Source organism: Diadema setosum, chromosome 12, assembly GCF_964275005.1.
Source record: "Diadema setosum chromosome 12, eeDiaSeto1, whole genome shotgun sequence".
In the NCBI taxonomy this organism is placed as follows: domain Eukaryota; kingdom Metazoa; phylum Echinodermata; class Echinoidea; order Diadematoida; family Diadematidae; genus Diadema; species Diadema setosum.
This window is the reverse complement of record NC_092696.1, coordinates 2,414,176-2,436,176: the sequence shown is the minus strand read 5'-3', so window position 1 is coordinate 2,436,176 and position 22,001 is coordinate 2,414,176. Positions and strand designations below refer to the sequence as shown.

Here is a 22,001-nt window from a genome sequence, read left to right as displayed (position 1 = left end):
AGAGTCTTGTAGTGTTAGTCGGAAGAGTATTGATACAGGAAATAGAGTTAGAACTAGAAAAAGATAAAGATATAACAGAGAGAGAGAGGGAGAGGGAGGAGGGGAAATTAGGATTAGTAGTATAGTGTTTAAGAAATATGCCCAAGTTTCCCAATATGCCCAAGTGCAGTCTGGTTCAAATAAGAGTGCGACATGGTATATTTTGATATGAAGTAAAGTTAGCATGTTTGTTTGTTGTTGTTGTTTTTTTTTTTCATTTTGAATGCACCCATATTTTAGCAGCTCTATGTACAATCGCATTTGTTTGGAATTCCCATGGCAACCTATTCTCTTCTTGTATTTTATGTTTGTTCTTGTGTTGTTATTTGTACTAGAAATGTTTTATCTGCACGAGAGACAAGAATATTATACTTTGTACTTGAGCAATGACTATATGATCACTGTCAAAGTAAATCATATGAAATGCTGGAATAGAAATAGATGTATATCCTTTGTATATTATGAGGAGACATATTGGTAGTATTCTCTCAATACTGGAATCAGAGTGGTAATTTGAAGTCCCCCACCCCCCTCCCACACACACACCACATATTGATAGACTAGTATTCTCTCAATACTGGAATCAGAGTGGTAATTGGCATTCCCCCCCCCCCCCCCCACACACACACCACACCATCACGTGAACACTAATCAGTCCTTTCTTGGTCACCCCTCCCCTCCACCCCCCCCCCCCCCCAATCACCTGCCATTTATAGGAAGCAATTGTTACAATATAGCTGGGGTATATTAGTACCTCACCCTGCCTCTTTGAGGAGCGAGAAATCAAGGTGCTCCTTTATAGATTAGCTACTGTCTGGTGGCCAAACAAAAAGGAACGATGAATATGATGTGTGAATTGCTATAGGGTGATTGAATCAAGGATGTTAGCCTACATGCTCATTGTAGTGGTGGTGGTAGTGATGTCAAACTGAAATGGGTTCATCTCAGCCCAAGGGAACCAGTAACAGGTGGTAGGTACTTTGGTACATCAGACCAGTGGATGTCACAGTACAGATCTGTGAAGTGGGCTTGGAGGTTGTACCTATCCAATGTCTTAAGATGATGTTTAATAGCTAGTATTTTGTGTTCTGATAAAGTGAACTTCAGCAGAGTTGTGGTGGCTACTTGTATCCTGGCGGTTTCTACTTGTTTCTGCTTCCACAGACTGTGCTAATGACCGTCACTTTTTTCTTTTCTTTTTAAAAAATTCATAATGCCCCAAGTCTAGTTTTGCCATGAAAATGTGAAAACCAATATGGGTGTCATAATAGCAAGTATAGCAAGTGGATGGAACATGTTTGATTTTGATGTCACACTAATTCTTATGTGTTTAAAATCATTAAAGCAAGCAAACTTCAAAAAGTAGGAAAGTAGGCGATGACTGTGTGAACACCTGCCTTTTTTTTCTTCTTTTTTTACACTCTGCCTTACTTTCAGAATCTATGGTATGATTTTCGTCCAATCATCTATGGCGATTGTCTTGTCAAATATGTCATATCTTTTTACTATGATGCTTGATTAAAGATGGCAGACATTTTGCATATGCCTTGCTCACTCTAATATTCGCCAGGGACTTCACAGATTATTTTGTCTTTGATGATATTTTTGATGATCTTTATTTTTGATCTTCTGATGTATACAATCATGTGTTCTCTGTGCATTTTTTCTATCAACTGTGACATACATGTCTGTGTGTGTGTAATTTGATGTGGTCAAGAATGAATAGACTCCTTACAGGAGAGGTATTTTGCTTTCCTTTCAATCATTTATTGTTCCCATTCCTTTTTGGCACCATATACCTTTTTAGGTCTATAGATACATTTGAAGAGGTAAAAGATATAGATAGTAAAAATGAAGTAAAGTAAGTTAATATTAGTTCTACCAGCTTCAGACTGTGCCACCTGTGATTGAATAATCACTAAAGGTAGTACAGAAAGAGTTGCGTTATTTTTTTCTCTCAATCTATTTCTGTTTTGGACATTTTACATTTTTTAAACTGCGCCGACCAATTGTAGAGTGTACTTATTGATTATATTTGCTGTATTTGATTAATTTTCTTTTAACACCCCATCATGGAAGGAGGGTTCTCTCTTCCGAGTCTCTACTTGCTTGTTACATTGATGTTTGTAGTAAGAACTTGAGGTATTCTCTCTCTAGTTGAATTCTGTACCAAGCAGAGCAAGCCATGTGGTGTTGTGTCGTGTGTGGCAAAACTTCAGTGTGCCTGCATACAATTTGGAGTTAACTGTAGTAAGGCTCGGATAGAGGGCGCTGTTCAGCTCAATTCCTGAGTCACTTGAAAATCAATGGACATTGTAAATGTCTTCTACTGCCGACTTGTATGCGCCTGAGAATTAATTAAGAAGTGATTGAGGTTTGGTGCTGCCATCTTGATAGGAAGGGGAAAGGCCTCAGCACCCCACCGTCGAACAAAATATCCAAAGCTAGTATTGGTTTTGTGTGCATTAATTTTGATAGAGTACTCATGTAAAAGACCAATCCAGAGGATCTATTCAGTTGACATGACTGTACTGTGGTGTCCGCCCTGCGAGCTGGCTGCAACGTTTATCCTCCATTCACCATACGCATATGCGAGTGAGACACCGCAGTACTGGTGGATTGTGCTTTGAAGTCCGCTTTTTCATGTAGATTGGTATGACAGTTTGAAATACATACCACTGTATTACTTCCTGTGTCTCAAAACTCTGTATATCATTCATGTAATGTGTAGCTTGTATTTCCACCATTATGCACCTTAGACCACCAAGCCCACTTGTAACTTTATGTATGTAGATAAAAGGATATTTGATTATCTATCTGTAGCCGAGTGACATGTATATCTGTTATGAAGATGAGTTTTGGTGTCACTGTGAAGTCGTAATGCATATTTTGGAAAAAGGTTAGAGAAAGAAGCATTACTTTCACAGCATTTCAGTTTGTCTGTCGGTCTGTTGTATGTACCTTGGAATGATCACGGGAATCATTGTGCATTCTTATACCTGTACAGAAGAAAAGTGATTAAATAACAAGAACACATGTATTACATGTATAACGCAGTTGTTAAGTCTTATTTATTAGTCTGTGTGATCTATACATCTATAGATTTAGATAAACACTGTATATTTATACAATTCATACATGTATGTATGTGCAATATGTGTCTATATTAAACATGTACACACACAACCATACACACACATGGAGACATAACACAGCAAAAGAGAAAGTAAGCAGTTTTTAAAGCTCATATTTCTCATAGAATATTCAGCTAGATATCAATGTTTTTATACCATGTTAAAGGGGAAGGCTAGTAACTGATCAGTGGGAATCAGTGGAAATGCTGGGAGATGATTGTTCCAATCCTTACGGGATTCATTCAAGAGTTCATTGTATATCTATTGTTGTGTGAAAATGATTTGCTTCAGAATGGTCTCATATTCAAGTAATGTGCAGTTTAATGCTTCCAGGTCAGCGTCCCTGGTCAGTGACGGAGCATTAATCTGCACATTACTTGAATATGAGACCGTTCTGAAGCAAATCATTTTCACACAACAAAAGACATACAATAAACTCTTGAATGAATCCCATAAGGATTGGAGCAATCATCTCCCAGTATTTCCACTGATTCCCACTGATCAGTTACTAGCCGTCCCCTTTAAAGGTGTTTAAAGGCAATTTAATTACAACTGTAGTTGTCAACTTCATAGGTCAAAAAAAAAATGCACCTTTATGCATGAGTGAACACATTTGTTTTTCTCTTTCATGGCACAAAAGTGAAAATTGCACAAATGAACAATTTCTCATTCATGCATAGGGCCTATCTGCCCTTATTTCACAAAAGACAAATCAAAGACAATAGAAAACACAAATTCATATGAAAATTTACCCATTGTTCTCTGTCTACAGCCCCAAAAATTAAAGAAAGGCAAAACATAATTACAAAGTAAAAGGATCTTTGGTGAAATTTAAATTCAAATGACAGAAAATTTGTAAAAATGACAAAAATTTTTAGAAAAATGTTATTTTGAATTTAGCTCATTGAAAATCATAACTGGCTGTTCAATTTGAAACAGAAAATCATACAAATTCTGACGAACATGGTTGTCAGTTTACGGTTACCATGGCAATCAGCTATACTTGTTGTTCATTTTCCATCTGTGAAGATGGCTGGATAGCCCATATTCAGCTACACTAAGCTGGTCTTCCATGGGGTCCAGTTGGTTGTGGGGTGGGACCACTTCACCGGGTTGGACACCCTGCTCTTTGCGATGAATGAATGAAGCGGGATCTTTTACGTGCATGAGCTGTGACTCTCTCATGCACTCTCATGCTTGACATATAGCTAAATTATATATCAAAATGTTTGCAATAAAATTTTAGGAAAAGTCACCATATTTGGGTGAAATCGGGTGAAGGGTGTAGGCCTGGCAAAACCAAAATATGCAGGCCGTCCCCCTCCCCCGCCCCCCTGTCTGCCTTTTCGAAGCTTCATGTGTCTGCTCTACTTTGTAACGGAATTCGGAAATATATATCCGAATAATTTAAGTAAATTTCAGAAATATTCTCCACTTCTCTCCACTTCAGTCTGCCCCATGACGCTGATGATTAGTCTTGGTCTAGCAAATTGGGTCTTGGTCTAGCAATTATAAAGTGGGTCTAGCAAACTGGCTCGTTTGACCTATTACAGATTAAGACAAAAACATCATTTATAATATTTTTCAATAGCTTAGTGAGTTTTCTTTTACCTACGTTATTCATTTTGTACCATTAGAAGAAAAAATATAGGCAATTCTTGAGGAATATTAGGCATGAATAAACTTTTGGTGATACAGTTCATCTTAAACGCCTGTCACAAGACTAGCTTCTCCGGCTTTAGGTTTGGCTCCAGGCAATTTAAGGATGGTTTAATCAAGGAGCTATTGCTAGCTCCTTGGTTATAATTGTAGGCCAACAGCAAAGAGCGTACGCTCTTTGGCCAACACACAGTATAAGCAAGGAGGTTCGAGAAATGGAGTCAAAACAGTCGCTTTGATCCCATGCTCGAAGCCGCCACTAAAAAAATATTTGAAGTATATGTCAAACTGAATCAGCCGCTCAGATGCGAAGACAATTGACTCGTGTCTCATTGCATTACTAGTATAATCACCAGCCGCTTTCCAAAGAAGATTATCTTTGTGATGGTAATTACTTTTCGCTATCCCTACTTACTAAACGATGGGCGGTAGACAATGGTAAAGGTGAGCGAATAGAATTGCTCAAATATTGCTGAAATAGATATCAAAATTACTCGAATGTACGTGACTGTACGCCAATGTGACATATTAATTTATAAAGAACTATACCGGTACTTGAAAATGATACCATTTTCATTTCAGTTTGCGGATAAGGAGAAAAGTGATGAAAGTGGCTTTCCGTGAGCGTAAAATTTCAATACTTTCACAAAATACAGCTCAGATTTACACTTGTGCACATATTTTCGAACGGAATTGACTTTTGTTTTAATGTTTTATCATTAGGTGAAATTTCATTACATTAATTTGATGTATAAACGAGCAACAAATACCCGATATTATGTTAGCGTTAAAAACGAATCTTCAGATTGCTCAGAAAGATTGCGGCTTCAAGCATCAAATATTAAAGGCACAATTGGAATTCTTCTGTGCATCCATAGAAAACTGACAGCTGATTGAGTGTGGCAGTTGTAACTCCATATCTTGAACCTCCGTTTAAAATTGGTTTTAGTCACGTCGCACGTGCGTCGGTACCTGTGCATCACCATGCGCGAGTGTACCTTGACCGAAAGATATCAGTCTGTATCTGGTCGTCGCGTCGGGGAATGTGTACCCTAGCTGCCCCCTTCAGTCACACCCCACCCGTCCTGACACTGTCATTTCTACTAATGTTGGTGAACGTTTACAACATGTCCCGTATATATTCCAGGCTATTCCTAGCCGCTTCTGCTTGTTCCAGACGAGATGGTCGCAACATTTACAGCATGCCCACAGCCACGGTCTGTCGATGTCGTAAATCGCCGGTAGGCCAAGGCCTGATGCACGAGATCAGCCCCGCACTGTGCCCCTCGGCCGCGTACAGGTGCAACAGGTATGGCAGGTAGCGGGTGTCAGTGGGTGGGTCACTTATTTTAATCACTTTTTGTGCATTTACAACGAATAGTCTACTGAAACACAAATCTTGGCCCAAATCTTAAGAGAAAAAACTCGGCAAGAAACCCTCTTTTTCTAAGAACAAAAATAGAGTTCTCTCTTATATGTCTGAGAATAAATAAATCCATTGCACTGATGTACAACTACAATGTACTAGACTTCAAACTGTGTCAGTACTGAAAGTATGGCTGCACTCATGTTCTTCTGATTGTGCAAAATGTCAATGTAGACTGTAAGAAATAACCAGGATGTTAGACACTCGCCCTAATATAATTAACTTTTGCATCGGTATATTTATCATTGTCGGTATAATATGTCATATAAAGGGGTCTACGACTGACATCAATACTTGACTTAATGTCACCAGAAATGGTTTTTAATGTAGGCCTATTCGTTGTATGTATATGTATATGTCAAAACACAAATCATCATTTGATTTCAGGGTCAGTGTTAAAATTTCGTTTAGTTAAAACTAAAAAAAGGTCGGACTGTATCTTTTTGGGTATATGTTCTATGGAGAATACGTCTGGCTTCACAGAATTCTCTTTGTGGAGGAGAGTCATAGAAAGTAAGATTAAACAAAAAACAAACACACACACACACACACACAAAAAAAAAACTCTGGTGGCTGGACTTCTGCAGACAGAATATTCTGTCTAGGGACTAGGATTTTTGTTGAAATGATTATCAATGAAGACAGAAATTTGTATTCTCATACTCTTTCTTACTTCCTAATTAATTTTTCCCTTTTCTCATCTGTCTTTCTTGTAATGACATTTATTATCTTCCAGGACCAGTCCTCCCATCAGGACTCTGGCATCCTCTGCAGGAATTCCTGTAGAATGGACAAATCTGATGAAACAGTTCCAGGAGAGCAAATTGGAAGAAACTAATCTCGTGAAATCCTACATCAACAAGGACCTGGGCTATGGGGAATTCAACAAATTTGGTAGAGATGCCTACAAATTGCAATTTGTGTATATTCAAAATGCTACTTTATAGATGGCTTTGCTACAATGGATTCTTGAAACATCACAGATTTTTGTTTTGGCATATGTGGCTCTGTAATAATGTCATAATTTATTCTTTCTTGCAGTCTTTCAAAATGCAATTACATGTATTATCCGAACCAAGAGTGCATCAGAGACATCAGGGTTGGCGCAGCCGTGGGGGCCGTGGGGGCTTGCCCCCCCCCCCCCCAACTTTTTGTGCACCATACAAAGGAATACATAAGGTTATATCACTTTGAGCCCCCACACTTTTTTCAACCCAGAAGTACGTAAGTGGCACTGAAATAGAAATAGAGATCTTGAAGTATGGTGGCGGTAAGGTTATGTGTTTTCTTTGAAGACTTTTTTTTTTTTTATAACACCCGGAAATGGGAGGGGAGAGAATGAGCTGAGGAGCCCCCCCTTTTTTTTTCGCTTGTCAGCTTATGAAACCCGGAAGTGGGCCCCCACACTTTTGAAAACACTGCGCCAGCCCTGGACATTGTCATGATTTCCCAAAGATTAGACTTTCCAACACAAAAACTAAATGGGTTGTTATATTTTCCCATGTTTTGCTATTCTTCCTTGTTCTGATCACTAAATCCAACTCCAGGCCTATGTCACAAGGACAATATGGTTGAACAGAGCTTTCTTTTAAGGCTGAGAAAGAGAGGGAGAAAATGGAATAGAAGACAACTGTCTCTTATAGTGCATGTGTGCATGATTACTGAAGTAGATGTGTATATATTGTACATTTACAAGCTAAACGTACTTGAATAAGGCTGAGATTGGAGCAGTTGCCATGATGGTAATCCTACAGTTACATTTTGGAACAGGAACATGGTACCCTGATATTTGATTGCTTGTTTCTTTTGTCCATAGGTAAAATCAACCCATGGTGCATAACAGATTACTTTGGGGGCAGTCTGAACTTGTTCGATGTAGACTTAGAGGATGCCTCCGTCTTTGCACGCATCGCTGTGATGAACTTCACACAAGGTCTGGAGAAGAGACTGCACCTTGATCACGCCCTCAAGTTCAATGCCAGGGTCAGCTTTCTTGGGAAGAGCACTGTATGCTGGGATACACAGTGTGTAGATCCGGACGCGAATATTTTTTCCGTACATGGAAACGCTACAGGACATGAATTATTCATAAGTTGAGCTGAAATTTTGAAGTGCGCAAGCGCGTGGACTTCCAATTCTATAGCTCAGCCAATTTGTACGCGAATGAACGGTCTCGCATAGTGTACATAAGCTTACATACATACAGTGTACTGAGTATGGTAAGGGTACCACCTATCGGCAGGGTACCTTGACATCGGCACCCTGCGAATCATGGCTGTTTGCGTAAAGAACGAAATGTACGCGTGGGATTAAGTGCCATTTGCTATGAAAACAATAAAAAAGAATTTTTTGTCCAACAAACATACGGGAATCCCCACCGAAAGGCTTTGACCTTGAGTTCAAGCCAGAGAATGCTTACAAACATTCCTTTGTCGTCAACTGGAGTGACACCGATTTCAACTCGCACCTCAACCAAGCAGACATGCTGCGAATGTGCATGGATTGTGGGAGCTTTGCCTCTAGAAAGGGTGCCCTTTCAGCCTTCAGCCAGGAGCTGGTCGCATATGACCTCAAAAGATGCTCTATTATGTTCATGCGAGAAGCTCGTCCTGGTCGCGTATTTTTTATTTACACGCAAGCCTGTGGCTTTTCGCAATCTAATTCAATGAAACCGCTCGTGATGCGTCTATGCTTACTCCACTAGGGTTGTTGGTTGCGAAGGGTTCTGTGAGCACTGAACCCTCCGCTCGCGATTCGTACACGTTCATCAGTGAGTGTGTGTACGCGCTGTGAAAGTTTTGCTCGCCGTGGTAGACCTGCATCCAAGTACACCCATGTACGTATGTAAACGAGTGAGAGTGCGAAAAAGAAAACAATACAAAACAAAAAATCTGACCAGGAGGAGAGGGGGAGAGAGAGAGAATCAAAAGGAAAGAGATAAAAAAAAAGCAATGAATATTCTGTGATATCTCATCAAATGAGGGTACATTCCATGGAAGACCAATTATTGGTGTATGATGGGGGTGTATATAATGGGCTACACTGACCGAATATTATATATATATAAATATATATATATATATATATATGGCCCGTTTCACGGTTAGGCGCCACTTTTCATTTTTTTCAGTTTTCAGTCTACTACACAGAATAAGAGCAGATTCATGAAATGTTTTGCTATGCATATGTTAGACCCCCATGGGGTCTACCTCCCATAGCATAACGAAAATGTAACTCCAAAGCATTTGCTCACAGTGAAGCAAGATGTGCCCAAATCTGACCTACTGGGTGTCAACCTGGCCAACATCCCTTTTTTACAAACTTTGCCATTCTTTAACATATCTGGCTTTGAGTTAACTAAACATATTTATGTGTAGTGAATGAGTGGCCATAATGAATCATATCAGAGTCAAAAAGTTTCAACTCCTTTTTGATTAATTTTTTCCACCCCAAAATTCTCTTGGTGGATGTGACATTGTCCGTTCACATTTAAGCATCTGCTTATATGGGTTGTGTAAGTAAGAAAACAAAGGCAAGTCTCAGGAAAATAATGTAAAAGTGAAGTATAGCTTTGTATGAGTAACTGTAGAAAGTTTGTTTGTGCTTCAGTTCCATCTGATGAAATGACAGTAATATGAAAACAAAATTTAAATGTCCGTTCACATTTTTGTCACATCCGCCAAAATTTTATATAACTATAACTTGTTAATGGTTTAGCTTATTTCTAAAATTTTTGCATAAATCAGTGATACACAGTTGGGTGTCCATCCCTCCAAAACAATTCAGCATTTGAAATTCAAATGCTTTTTTAATGTCAAATAACATGGTGTCCGTTCACACATGTCACATCCACCAGCCTTTCTTGTCAGAAACACATTTTGGTGTGCATCTCATTAAATACTGGCCTGATTGACTGTGAATCTTCAGACATTTTAGACTCTGTACTAAGCTTACAAATGCCATTGATACTGACATTGCTATGAAACTAACAATTTTAAAAACTTCGAGAATGCTTGAAATGCCCTGGTGGATGTGACATTTCCAGATGTGAACGGACATTTCAATGAATATTAAGTAAAATCTAGGGACAACTTATTTTTTTGGGACGAAGTATGTTTAGATCTTTAAAAGTATGTCATTACCAAGATATCTAGATATGAGACATCCACTTTAACATCATATTCACCTTAATTTTACATTGAAATACTTATTCACAGTGAGGATGTAGCATGATCCTGTCACTGTACCTGTGAAAGCTGATGTTCTACATACTTTAATCAATTTTCCAGATGATTAATCTCATAAAGGCAAAAGAATATAAATGTTATTTAATTACATTAATTGAACCTTTGCTGCACCATGTATTTGATATGTTTAATAATGATTAAATATATGGTGGATGTGACATTTTGGGGTGTGAACGGACACAGAGTGTATCTCCCAAATGCATAGCATTTTTCAGCATTAGTTCCCTAATGCGCTACCTTGCAACAAGACTTGAACACAGTGTGAAATGATCCACAACCATTGGCATGGTTAACTAAGATTGAAGGGTGAAAAAAAAATAAATTGGTTTGTAAATTATTTTACTGCAACTGATCGAACAATTAGCCTCCAACATATCATAAACACTGGTTATGCAGTGTAGTAGTCGCCATGACAAAATCATGGGCATTCAACTTGGGTTAGATTCCAACCAACTATCTCCTAATTTACTGGTCTTGGTTACTAGACAGGCTACAGTACTGTAAGTCCATAGGGGCTAAGTATCCACCAGACTACCAAGCTTCTGCCCGACAGTACAGGTTCTTATCCTATAGCAACAGGTAGGGAAAAGTGGGTTAAAACTGATCTCCTAACCTTGGCTACTCCCATCTCTGTAATAAGTATACAAGTATGTCCCAAGATTTTTCTGTAGTAACACAGGATAGGATCTGGTTGAAGCTAAAGAGGCCCCTAGTAGTTTTCTTCAGAATCCCTTACTTTTCCTGAAAAATGTTAATGATTTTTTTTTTTTTTTTTTTTTTTGGGGGGGGGGGGGGGAGGTCCATTTCTTTTGTTAGTCAGGTAAAACGAATGCAGGTGCATGGGCAAACTGGACCACTGTGGCATATCAATAACCCTTGGCTTATTGAAGATCAGATTAATTTTGTGTTCAACGTCCATACTGTCGGTTTTTAATAATGAAACAATCAGATTTTGGTAAAGGAAGTGATAATTTAGTTAAATGCCTTTGAATATTTTTTATTTTATTTTATTTTTTTTTTTTGGGGGGGGGGGAAGATATAATTGGTATTTGCACACACAACCCTATAAAGACATGACCAAGAAGGAAACAACCTTTGGTAAATACTGCATGCCCAGTGCCCCCTGCTGAAACAGCCTCATACAGCCAAAAAAGTGAAATAAGACTTGTTATTAAAAACATTAAAAAAAAAATGAACAGTCATTAGCAAACAATGGCTCATATTGGTGATGACATACAAGTAGAAGAGGTGGAAGGGTGGCATACTACAAAGGAGGAGAAATTTTTTTTTTTTTTTCAGAACACAATTGTATTTCAGTTTGTCAGTAAGTATGAAAGTTTATCCTGTGAGTTCACATGTTCACAAACTAAGGCAAATTAGAAATGTGATTTTTACCTGACATGACAAAGTTTCTTGGGGGAATCCTGGTAGGTGACATATCGGAGCGTTAGTGTAGCTTTTGCCTGTACTATAGATTTCCAATGCATGTAATGAAAACAGGGCCATGACAGCATAATCTGCATTTTATCTATTATAATTAGGATTATAAATAGGATTGGTCCTTATACTACATGTAGGTTTTCACTTCTAGGTTCATCACAGGCAGAAACTAACTTAAAGTACGGTAAGACTAAGACTCACAGTACTTGTGGGCCTACCTTTTCCTTTTAATTCTATGGGAAACACTTACAGCAAGATTTTGCATATTTGGGATTCTGATCACAACAAAATGTCACATCCACCACATTGGATATCATTAACTGTGGGGGAAAAAAAACAAACAAACTTGAATGCACAGTTGCTGTAATGAAAACACTATGATTTGGCTGGTTAATGAATAAGGATGCCACAATTGCACATCAATTGCAGGTAAAAAAAAAAAAATGTCTGTTTACATCTGATTTTGTCACATCCGCAAGGAGCTTCTTGCATTCATACATTGTACCTTGAAAATATGTGGACCCTTGTGTGCAGTGATTTGTGTTCAAAAATATGACTGTTCTACACTATATGTGGTTCTTGGAAACAGAGTAGGCCCTACTGCTTAGCAATTACCAGTTGATGATAAAGATGAATATTTGGAATTCTGTTCTAAATTTCAGCATCACGTCCACCATGTTGGATCCAATTTACTCTGAAAAACATTCAGAGTCCAATGAACATAGTGTACATGTTGTCAGCTAAAAAAACAAAAAAACAACCTTGTACATATATATACTTTGATCATGTAAGCTGATAAAAATTTCAATAATGGTTTGAACTATAACTATCAAGTATAAATTTGAGAAGATTGAAAATGTCTGTTCACATCTTCAATCCGTCACATCCGCCACATGGGATTTCAGGCATCCATAACTTTTACAGCACATGAGGCCTTATCAGCAGTGAGTTGTGAATTTATAGAATATAGTATTCTCGGTAGTTTTGCATGCAAAATCATTTGTTATATGCAAGGTGTGTACAAAACAAAATACCAAGGAAATTGGTGTTCCGTTCACATGTCACATCCACCACTATTGGCTATTACTGATGTCATTTATGCTGGAAACAAAACTTTCTTGTGAAACATAATTTGTTTCTTAGTGTGAACTGACTTGTGCTGACTATTCTTTGGGTAATCATTTGCCTTATTACTGTTGTTTATTGGTCAAGGTGTAAAATGTCCGTTCACATCTGTTTCTTGTCACATCCACCATATCTTCCAGCTGAAATTTTAAATGTAAAAAGATGGACACTCACAATGTTAGTATTAAGTGTGTGTATGTGCCCCAACATAAGTATTATCTCCATGAAATATTACACATCCTGAATGAGGAAGTGTAAAACAAGAGAAACTTTTTGAAGTCATATACTCTATTTTACACTATATTTTTCCTTCAAAGTGGTACAATTTTCCAATAAATCCAAATAAGAACACAAAATTTGGCACCAAGTTTGCTTAAATATCACTTAATCATGTTACAGTTTCAAATTACCTGTTGGACACATAGTGCTTCAGCTCTGTCCATGACATTATAGCACTATCTTTCAGCAAAATTACCTTCATCTCCAATAGAATCATTCACGATATCAAATATTGCAATAATAATTAAGCTCAGGCATTACATTTTCCATTAAATTCACATTCTTAGGAATAAAAAATCAAGACATTCCATCTCTGAAAGACAACTTGAAATTTTGACACCTAGGTTGACAAAAAGTGGCGCCTAACTGTGAAACGGGCCATATATATATATTCATTTATATTCATATATATATATATATACAGGTTGGAGTGATTTTTAAAGGGATGGTAGGGGCGCTGAGCATACTCCCAAAGAATTACATTTAGATGGTCATTTTTCGCCTTTGTAAATTGTAGGCCACACGTTTGCGTTTACTGATATGTGGGGGGGGGGGGGGAGGGGGACTGAAGGTGAAGCCAATCCACCCCCCCCCCCCTGATACTGAAACGCATAACGACACAATAGGCCTACACATGACGAGTAATCTAACAGAATGTAAGTATATAATAATGTAACACTTTTCCATCTCCATTGATTGATAATTTAGATATTGACAGGAAAGATTGAAGGGAAAAGGAGTGGAGAAGAAGAGCATGGATGGAAAGCTTGAAGGGAGAGTAGTTGAAAGTTATGGAATAGGCTACAGCTGGTACATATGCATGTACATGTATCAGAGAGTTGTGAAATAACACGATCGCTTAAATCTAATGACACCTGAAGGGAACAAACATCATATATACATTGGAAAATGTTTGCCCTTTTTCTCATTTTAAAATTAATACATTGTATCAAAAGTACTGTATTTGTCTTTCACACCCCCCTCACACTCTTCTTTCCAAAACGTCTCTCTTCTCCCGTCTCTCCATACATCATAGTATTTGTTCCAAATACAAGCTCTCTCCTATCTCTCTTGACTCCCTCTCATATCACATGATTTCTGTTTCTATGACCCCCTCTATATATACATTGTATGTACATGTATTAACTTTATTTCTCAGACCCCAACCCCCTGTTATATCTGTTGCTATTAAAGGCCCCCAAATCTATCTTCATACTGATGGTATATTATTTTGTTTCTCAAACCTGTCCCTCTTTCCTTCATACTAGTTTCAAAGACTCACTCTGCATATTCATTTTCCGACCTCTCTCGGACCCCCTCCTTTTTCAAATTCATGACTCGTGTATTCCTTGCTCGATCACTGCTTGAATTAGCCTATATATATCATACAATTTATTTGTTTTTCATACTCTCTCTGTCTCTCCCATTCTCTCTTTCTGATTCTTAAACTTTACAATGTTTGTTTACAAGACCACTTATTACTCTCTACATTGATCAGTTTGTCTAGAAACATGTACAGTCACATGTTATCTAGGAAAATTACACCACTGTTGCATGAAGTCATTATGCACTTTATTCACTTCTTTATGTTCAAGCACTTTTTTTTCATGAAGGTATACTACAGATGTAATCGGATCCTCCAATATCCAAGAAGTATTGTGATACAAACTAGAACTATCACTCAATGTGATTAATATCCCCAAAACTAAACACTGAGGCAGTTAGCTCAACAGGCGATGATCACTTTGTATATATGCTTTTCTTTAAAAAAAATACTATGACAATGTATGTTGTTCAACATTGAATAAAATTAACAAAAATGCGTTACTATGCTCATTGATAGTCACATGTTCCATATCTCAAGTCAAGTGCTCAAAACTTGAGTGAGTAAAGTCAGTAAATCAGCAATTTCTATGATTTTCATTAAGAATACTGTTACCATGTCAACACAATGTTTGACATTAAGAAAAAATGAAGTTTGCACAACTATATGTCATAGCTGTCACGTGGTCATGTGCCAAATTTCAAGTCAAATGCTCAAAATCCGAGGGAGTTAGGTGAATTCACAATATCATTGCATAAGATTTTCATCCAAAATGTGCTGTCACCATGTGTAGAGCCCACTAATGTCAACAATAATCGACCAGTAGAGTCATAACAACCACTAATGTGACTGCCGTATCTTCAAGCTATATGCTTACTTGACGACAGTCTTCTGCATTTATACACTCCGTTAATTCAGTCAGTGATTTTCTTTATTCCGAGTGGTTCCCTATCGACGCGTTCTCTCATTATACTCTTTTCTTTAATCTGTCGATATATCTCAATTTTATATTCATTTCATTTCATTTTCATTTCATTTATTTCATTCCTTCTTTCTTTTTCGTCAAACATAACACGAAATGAATCAGAAGATATAACATAGGCATGTATTCGACTTTACATGGTAGATAATGGTTAACAAATAGGAAATTATACATGCACACCGGCAGAATACAAAGTTATGTTTAGAGGGGAAAAAAGAAAGAACTGAGAGGTTCACTGAAAAGCATGCTTGTAAATTGTGAACCACTTAAAGGATTCTTGTGAATACATTAAACTTTTTTTTTTTTTTTTTTTTTACAAAGACAGGAGAGAACAAGACAGGACAATAGACAAGACAATAGAAACACAACGACATTACATGACTTTACAGTAGGGTATACCATGACAGTAATAAAACACAAAAGAATAATGGAAAGGAAGGAGAGAAAGAAAAAGGAAATGAAAGGAAAAGCCAACACGCTAAACATCGGGATCGTAAGAGGGAATTGAGGTGTTTCAGCTCAGTCAGCCGAGCAAAGTGTATACAAATAAGATAATGTAAAAAAAATACACAATGATGAAATCAATGATTGACGATGAACCCTTAGGCTGTAAAGACCAGCTAAGTAATGAATCGTATATATCTTGATATATGAGTTCAACAAAAAATATTTTAACTTACGCTGAAACGAATTCAAAGATAAAGAATTTTTTATATCACAACTTAAAGAATTCCAAAATCTAGGGCCAGTGTATATAAATGTATTTTGAGCCGATAATGTTCTCAGAAGGGGTAAATGAAACTCATTTGATCGCCTGGTGGGATAATTATGAAAATATTGATTTCGGGGAAACATTGAATCAAAAATGCTGGAAAGTGCATTTGTGTTATAATTAAACGTAAACTGACCCAGCTGTAAGAAAAACAAATCTTTGATTTTTTAAATCGTATATCTAACAAATAATGGATCTGCATGGGAACGTGGAGAAATGCCACAAATAATACGAAGTGCCTTTTTTTTTGTAATAACAATAATCTATCTAATAAAGTTTGATGGGCACTATACCCCATGCTAAGATTCCATAATTTAAATAAGGTAATATTAATGAAAAATACAACGTCAGCAAAGAAGACAACGGGATATGAGATTTAAGTCTATTAATAATACCAATATTACGCGAAATTATTTAACTAATATTAATAATATGAGGCTTCCACGAAAGTTTATCGTCCACTGTAATACCGAGAAACTTTATATGAGATACACGCTCTAAGTGAATGTCATCAAAGATGATATCTGTGGGTAAAACTTCTATAGACTTACTGAATAGCATATAGTTAGTTTTCTGAAGATTCAGTAATAATTTGTTGGCTCTTATCCATTGAGTCACTTTTTGTCCCCGCCGAACGAGTTCGAACAGGGGACTATGAAACGGGCTCCGTACGTGTGTGTGTCCGTCCGTCCGTCCGTCCGTCCGTGCGTCCGTCCGTGTGTGCGTCCGTGTGTGATCAAAATGTTAAATTTGCTACTTCTCTGTCATTTATGAGCCAATTTTGATTCTGTTTGCTTTATATGATAACACTACATTGGAGCTTTGAAACTTCTACACAGAATTTCAGTTGTGACCTTTGACCTTGACCTTTGACCTATATTGTACATTTTGCTACAAAATGCTACTCCTTCGCCATTTCTAACCCGATTTCGATTCCGTTTGCTTTATGTGATGGCACTAGGTGAGGGCTTCAAAACTTCTACACAGAATTTTGACCTTTGACTTCTTTGACCTTTGACCTTGATTTTTGACCTATATTGTACATTTTGCTACAAAATGCTACTCCTTCGCCATTTCTAACCCGATTTCGATTCTGTTTGCTTTATGTGATGGCACTAGGTGAGGGCTTCAAAACTTCTACACAGAATTTTGATCTTTGCCTTCTTTGACCTTTGACCTTGATTTTTGACCTATATTGTACATTTTGCTAGAAAATGCTACTCCTTCGCCATTTCTAACCCGATTTCGATCCCGTTTGCTTTATGTGATGGCACTAGGTGAGGGCTTCAAAACTTTTACACAGAATTTTGACCTTTGACTTCTTTGACCTTTGACCTTGATTTTTTACCTATATTGCACATTTTGCTACAAAATGCTACTTCCGGCGGGGACATATATTACGCACCGCGTAATTTCTACTTTTCCTTGTTTTAATTCGGAATTAACAGTAGAGTGATTGGATTTTGGTGGGAGAAGAAAATATTTGAATCATCGGCAAAACGTATAAAAGAAAGTATGTCGGATGATCTACAAAAATCATTTATGTAATATGATGAAAAGTAAAGGTCCTAATATACTACCCTGAGGGACGCCACATTTAATAACTTCAAGACTAGATTCGGATGTACACACTGCATGTTTCATTCTCTTGTAAACAAAAAGAAATGACTGTATTTCATTTTTGTAATATCATGATCGATGCAGAAAATTCTTAATAAATTCATTTGAATCTGGATCGTGTAATGTCATAACAACCACTAATATCATCATAACACGTCGACGACAAATGTCATAATGGCCATAACACTAATGTCATAACACGTCGACGACAAAATTTAAAATCGGATTAATCACAAAATGTCATAACTCGTCGACCACAAATGTCAAATTTTTCAAATTTACTGCAAATGTCATAACGCGTCATAGGGGAGGATCCAGGAATTCCGTAAAGGCGGCGTGCCGCCTTTACAAAATCAAAGACTGGCGTGCACCCCCCCCCCTTTCTTCTTTTTATTTCTGTTGTTTTAACAAATATAGAGAGGGGGCACAAGAGAGGGAAGCGCCCCCTCTCGATCCGCGATTGCGTTGACCACAAATGTCAAAATCGGATTAACCACAAATGTCATAACACCTCGACCAGAAATATCAAAATTTCCAAATTTACTGCAAATGTCATAACGTGTCACAGGGGAAGATCCAGGAATTCCATAAAGGCGAGGCGCCTTATACAAAATCAAAAGCTGGCGCAACCAGCTTCATTTTATTTCATTTTATTTCTTTTTGTTATAACAAAAATATAAGAGACGGAGGGGGGCGCCACGCCGCCCCTCTACAAAAGTACAAGCTGGCGCACCCCCCCCCCCCCCTCCCCGCCCCCATTTTTTTTTAATTTATTTATTTTTTTTTTTTTACTTCTGTTGTTTTAACAAGAATATAAGGGGCACCAGAGGGGGATGCGCTCCCTCTCGATTCGCGATTGCATCATCCACAAATGTCAAAACTCATTGCTTGCATTTCAGGGGCGGATCCAGGAATTCCGTAAAGGGGAGACACCTTTCAAAATAAAAGGCTGGCGCAACCCCATCCCCCTTATTTTTTTTTTCGTTTAATTTCTTTTGTTTAAAAGAAAAAAAAGAGAAAGAAAATGAAGGAGGGGTTACTTTTGTATAAGGCGCCTCCCCTTTACGGAATTCCTGGATTCTCCCTTGTGACACGTTAAGACATTTGCAGTCAATTTTGAAATGTTGACATTTTGTGGTCGACGTGTTGTGACATTTGCAGCAAAAATGGGAATTTTGACATTAGTCGTCGACGTGTTATGACATTTATTGTTAATCCGATTTTGACATTTGTCGTCGACATGTTATGACATTAGTGGTCATTACGACATTTTGTCGTCGACGTGTTATGACATTAGAGGTTGTTATGATATTGCAAGATCCAAATTCAAATGAATTTATGAAGAATGTTCTGCATCGATCATGATATTATAAAAATGAAGTACAGTCATTTCTTTTTGTTTACGAGACAATGGAACATGCAGTGTGTACATCCGAATATAAAACTGAGATATACGTGTACAGATCAAAGAATAGGCTAAGAGAACACATCGATTGGGAACCACTCGGAAAATCATAGAAATTGCTGATTTATTTACTTTACTCACTCAGGTTTTGAGCACATGACTTGAGATATGGCACATTATTGTGAGTGAGCAAAATAACACATTACTGTACTGTTAATTTTATTCAATAATACATTGTCATGGCATTTTTTTCCAGGAAAAGCATACAAAGTAATCATTGCTAGTTGAGCTAACTGCCTCAGTGTCTAGTTGGGGGTATATATTAATCACATTAGGTGATACTCCTAGTTTGTATTACAGTACTTCTTGGATATTGGAGGATCAGACTATACATCTGTACCTTCATGAAAAAAAAGAGTGCTTGAATATAAAGAAGTGAATAAAGTGCATAATGACTTCATGCAATAGTGGTGTAATTTTCCTTCATACATGTGACTGTAGCGACAGTACATGTTTCTAGGCAAACTGATCAATGTATAATAGAGAGTAGAAAGTGGTCTTGTAAACAAACATTGTAAAGTTTAAGAATCATTGAAAGAGAGAAGGGGGAGGGACAGAGAGAGTATGAGAAACAAATAAATTGTATGATTCGCTAGGCTAATTCAAGCAGTGATCGAGCAAGGAATACACGAGTCATGAATTTGAAAAAGGAGGGGGTCCGAGAGAGGTCGGAAAATGAATATGCAGAGTGAGTCTTTGAAACTAGTATGAAGGAAAGAGCGGGGCAGGTTTGAGAAACAAAATAATATACCATCAGTATGAAGATAGATGTAGGGCCTTTATTATAGCAACAGATATAACAGAGGGGGGTTGGGTTCTGAGAAATAACATAAATACATGTACATACAATGTATATTTATATATAGAAGGGGTCTCAGAAACAGAAATCATGTGATATGAGAGGGAGTCAAGAGAGATAGGAGAGAGCTTGTATTTGGAACAAATACTATGATGTATGGAGAGACGGAGAAGAGAGACGTTTTGGAAATAAGAGAGTGAGGGGGGTCTGAAAGACAAATACATTACTTTTGATACAATGTTATATTAATTTTAAAATGAGAAAAATGGCAAGCATGATTTTCCAATGTATTTCATTCCATTCAGGTGTCATTAGATTATGCGATCATGTTATTTCAGAACTCTCTGATACATGTACATGCACATGTACCAGCCTATTCCATAACTTTCAAATTTTTTGTTTTGTATTGTCTTGTTTTTCGCACTCTCACTCGTTTACATAGTACAATGTACGTACATGGACTTGTTGGATGCAGGTCTACCACGGCAAGCAAAACTTTCACACACTCTGGCCAGGGAGGTGGAAGCCACCTCCCTGCACACTCACTGATGCACGTGTACGAATCGAATCGGCGCGAGCGGAGGCACTGTACAAGTATATAAAGTAACCCACAGAACTCTTTGCAACCTGAGCGGAGTAAGCATAGACGCATCACAGGCGGTTTCATTGAATTAAATTGCGAAAAGCCACAGGCTTGCGTGTAAATAAAAAATACGCGTCCTGGTCAGGAGGTAGTGGTGGAGTGCTACGAGACGGAAGGACGCCCTCTTGAGCTTAACTTTACATTCTCCAAGAAGGGGAACCTTATTACCGCTGTGCAGTTAGAGTTTTATGTTGGAGATTCTGGGTCTGGTCTGTAAAGATTAAAGATTACAGACCTTCCAGACTGGATAAGTGTATAATGTGATAAAAGTTCAGTGTATTTGTACCAAGCATGCCTTAAGATATGTCTTCGTAGCACTATTGAAAGATTCTACAGTTAACCTTGCTTAAGTTGACCTTGTATAAGTAAGAATAATCACCCTAGTGGAAGGTCTTTCCAAGTCCTCTTCTCTTCATATTCTGTTGGTTTTAGTCCTTCATAAGTCAAATTTTCTCTAAGGCTAATCTATTTCTCCATTCTTAATTGATTTGACTACGGTGCAGTTAACTGTACAGTTGTACTTCACCCCGAAATGCAGAAATATTTTCTTTCAATTGTCCACTCAGCAACAGTGCAATCATTTTTAGTTTAAAAAATTTCATTTGATGAAATTATTGTACCCAAGGCATATCAAATATCAGGACTGCGCAGCCATGGGGGCCGTGGGGGCTCGGGCCCCCACACTTTTTATGCACCATACAAAGGAATACATTGAGTATCATCACTTTAAACCCGAAAGTACGTAAAGTGGCACTAAAATAGTAATAGATAGAGATCTTGAAGTATGGCGGAAGACGGTAAGGTTTCGTGTTTGTCTGAAGACCTCTTTTTTTTTTTTTGCTTGTTAGCTCATGAAACCTGGAAGTGGGCCCCCACACTTTTGAAAACACTGCGCCGGCCCTGTATACAATACTGTATATACAAAATGTAATGCCTTTGAGAGAAATGTCAACATACAGTGTATTTTCTTGGAATAAGCCAGAGGCTAATTGTGAAGTCAGGTGCAACTGAGTGCTGATGAATATTCTCATGAATCTGGATATTACA

General features: G+C 37.6%; 1 protein-coding gene across 1 annotated transcript; it reads left to right on the top strand.

Annotated features, from left to right (window-relative positions):
* Window positions 1-6,034: 6,034 nt before the first annotated feature.
* LOC140236283 (uncharacterized) lies at window positions 6,035-21,171 on the top strand. Its single transcript, XM_072316238.1, has 5 exons — window positions 6,035-6,141; window positions 6,995-7,152; window positions 8,075-8,286; window positions 8,609-8,875; window positions 21,040-21,171. Exons 1-5 carry the CDS (start codon window positions 6,035-6,037, stop codon window positions 21,169-21,171), a joined length of 876 nt encoding a protein of 291 aa, XP_072172339.1.
* Window positions 21,172-22,001: the final 830 nt, after the last annotated feature.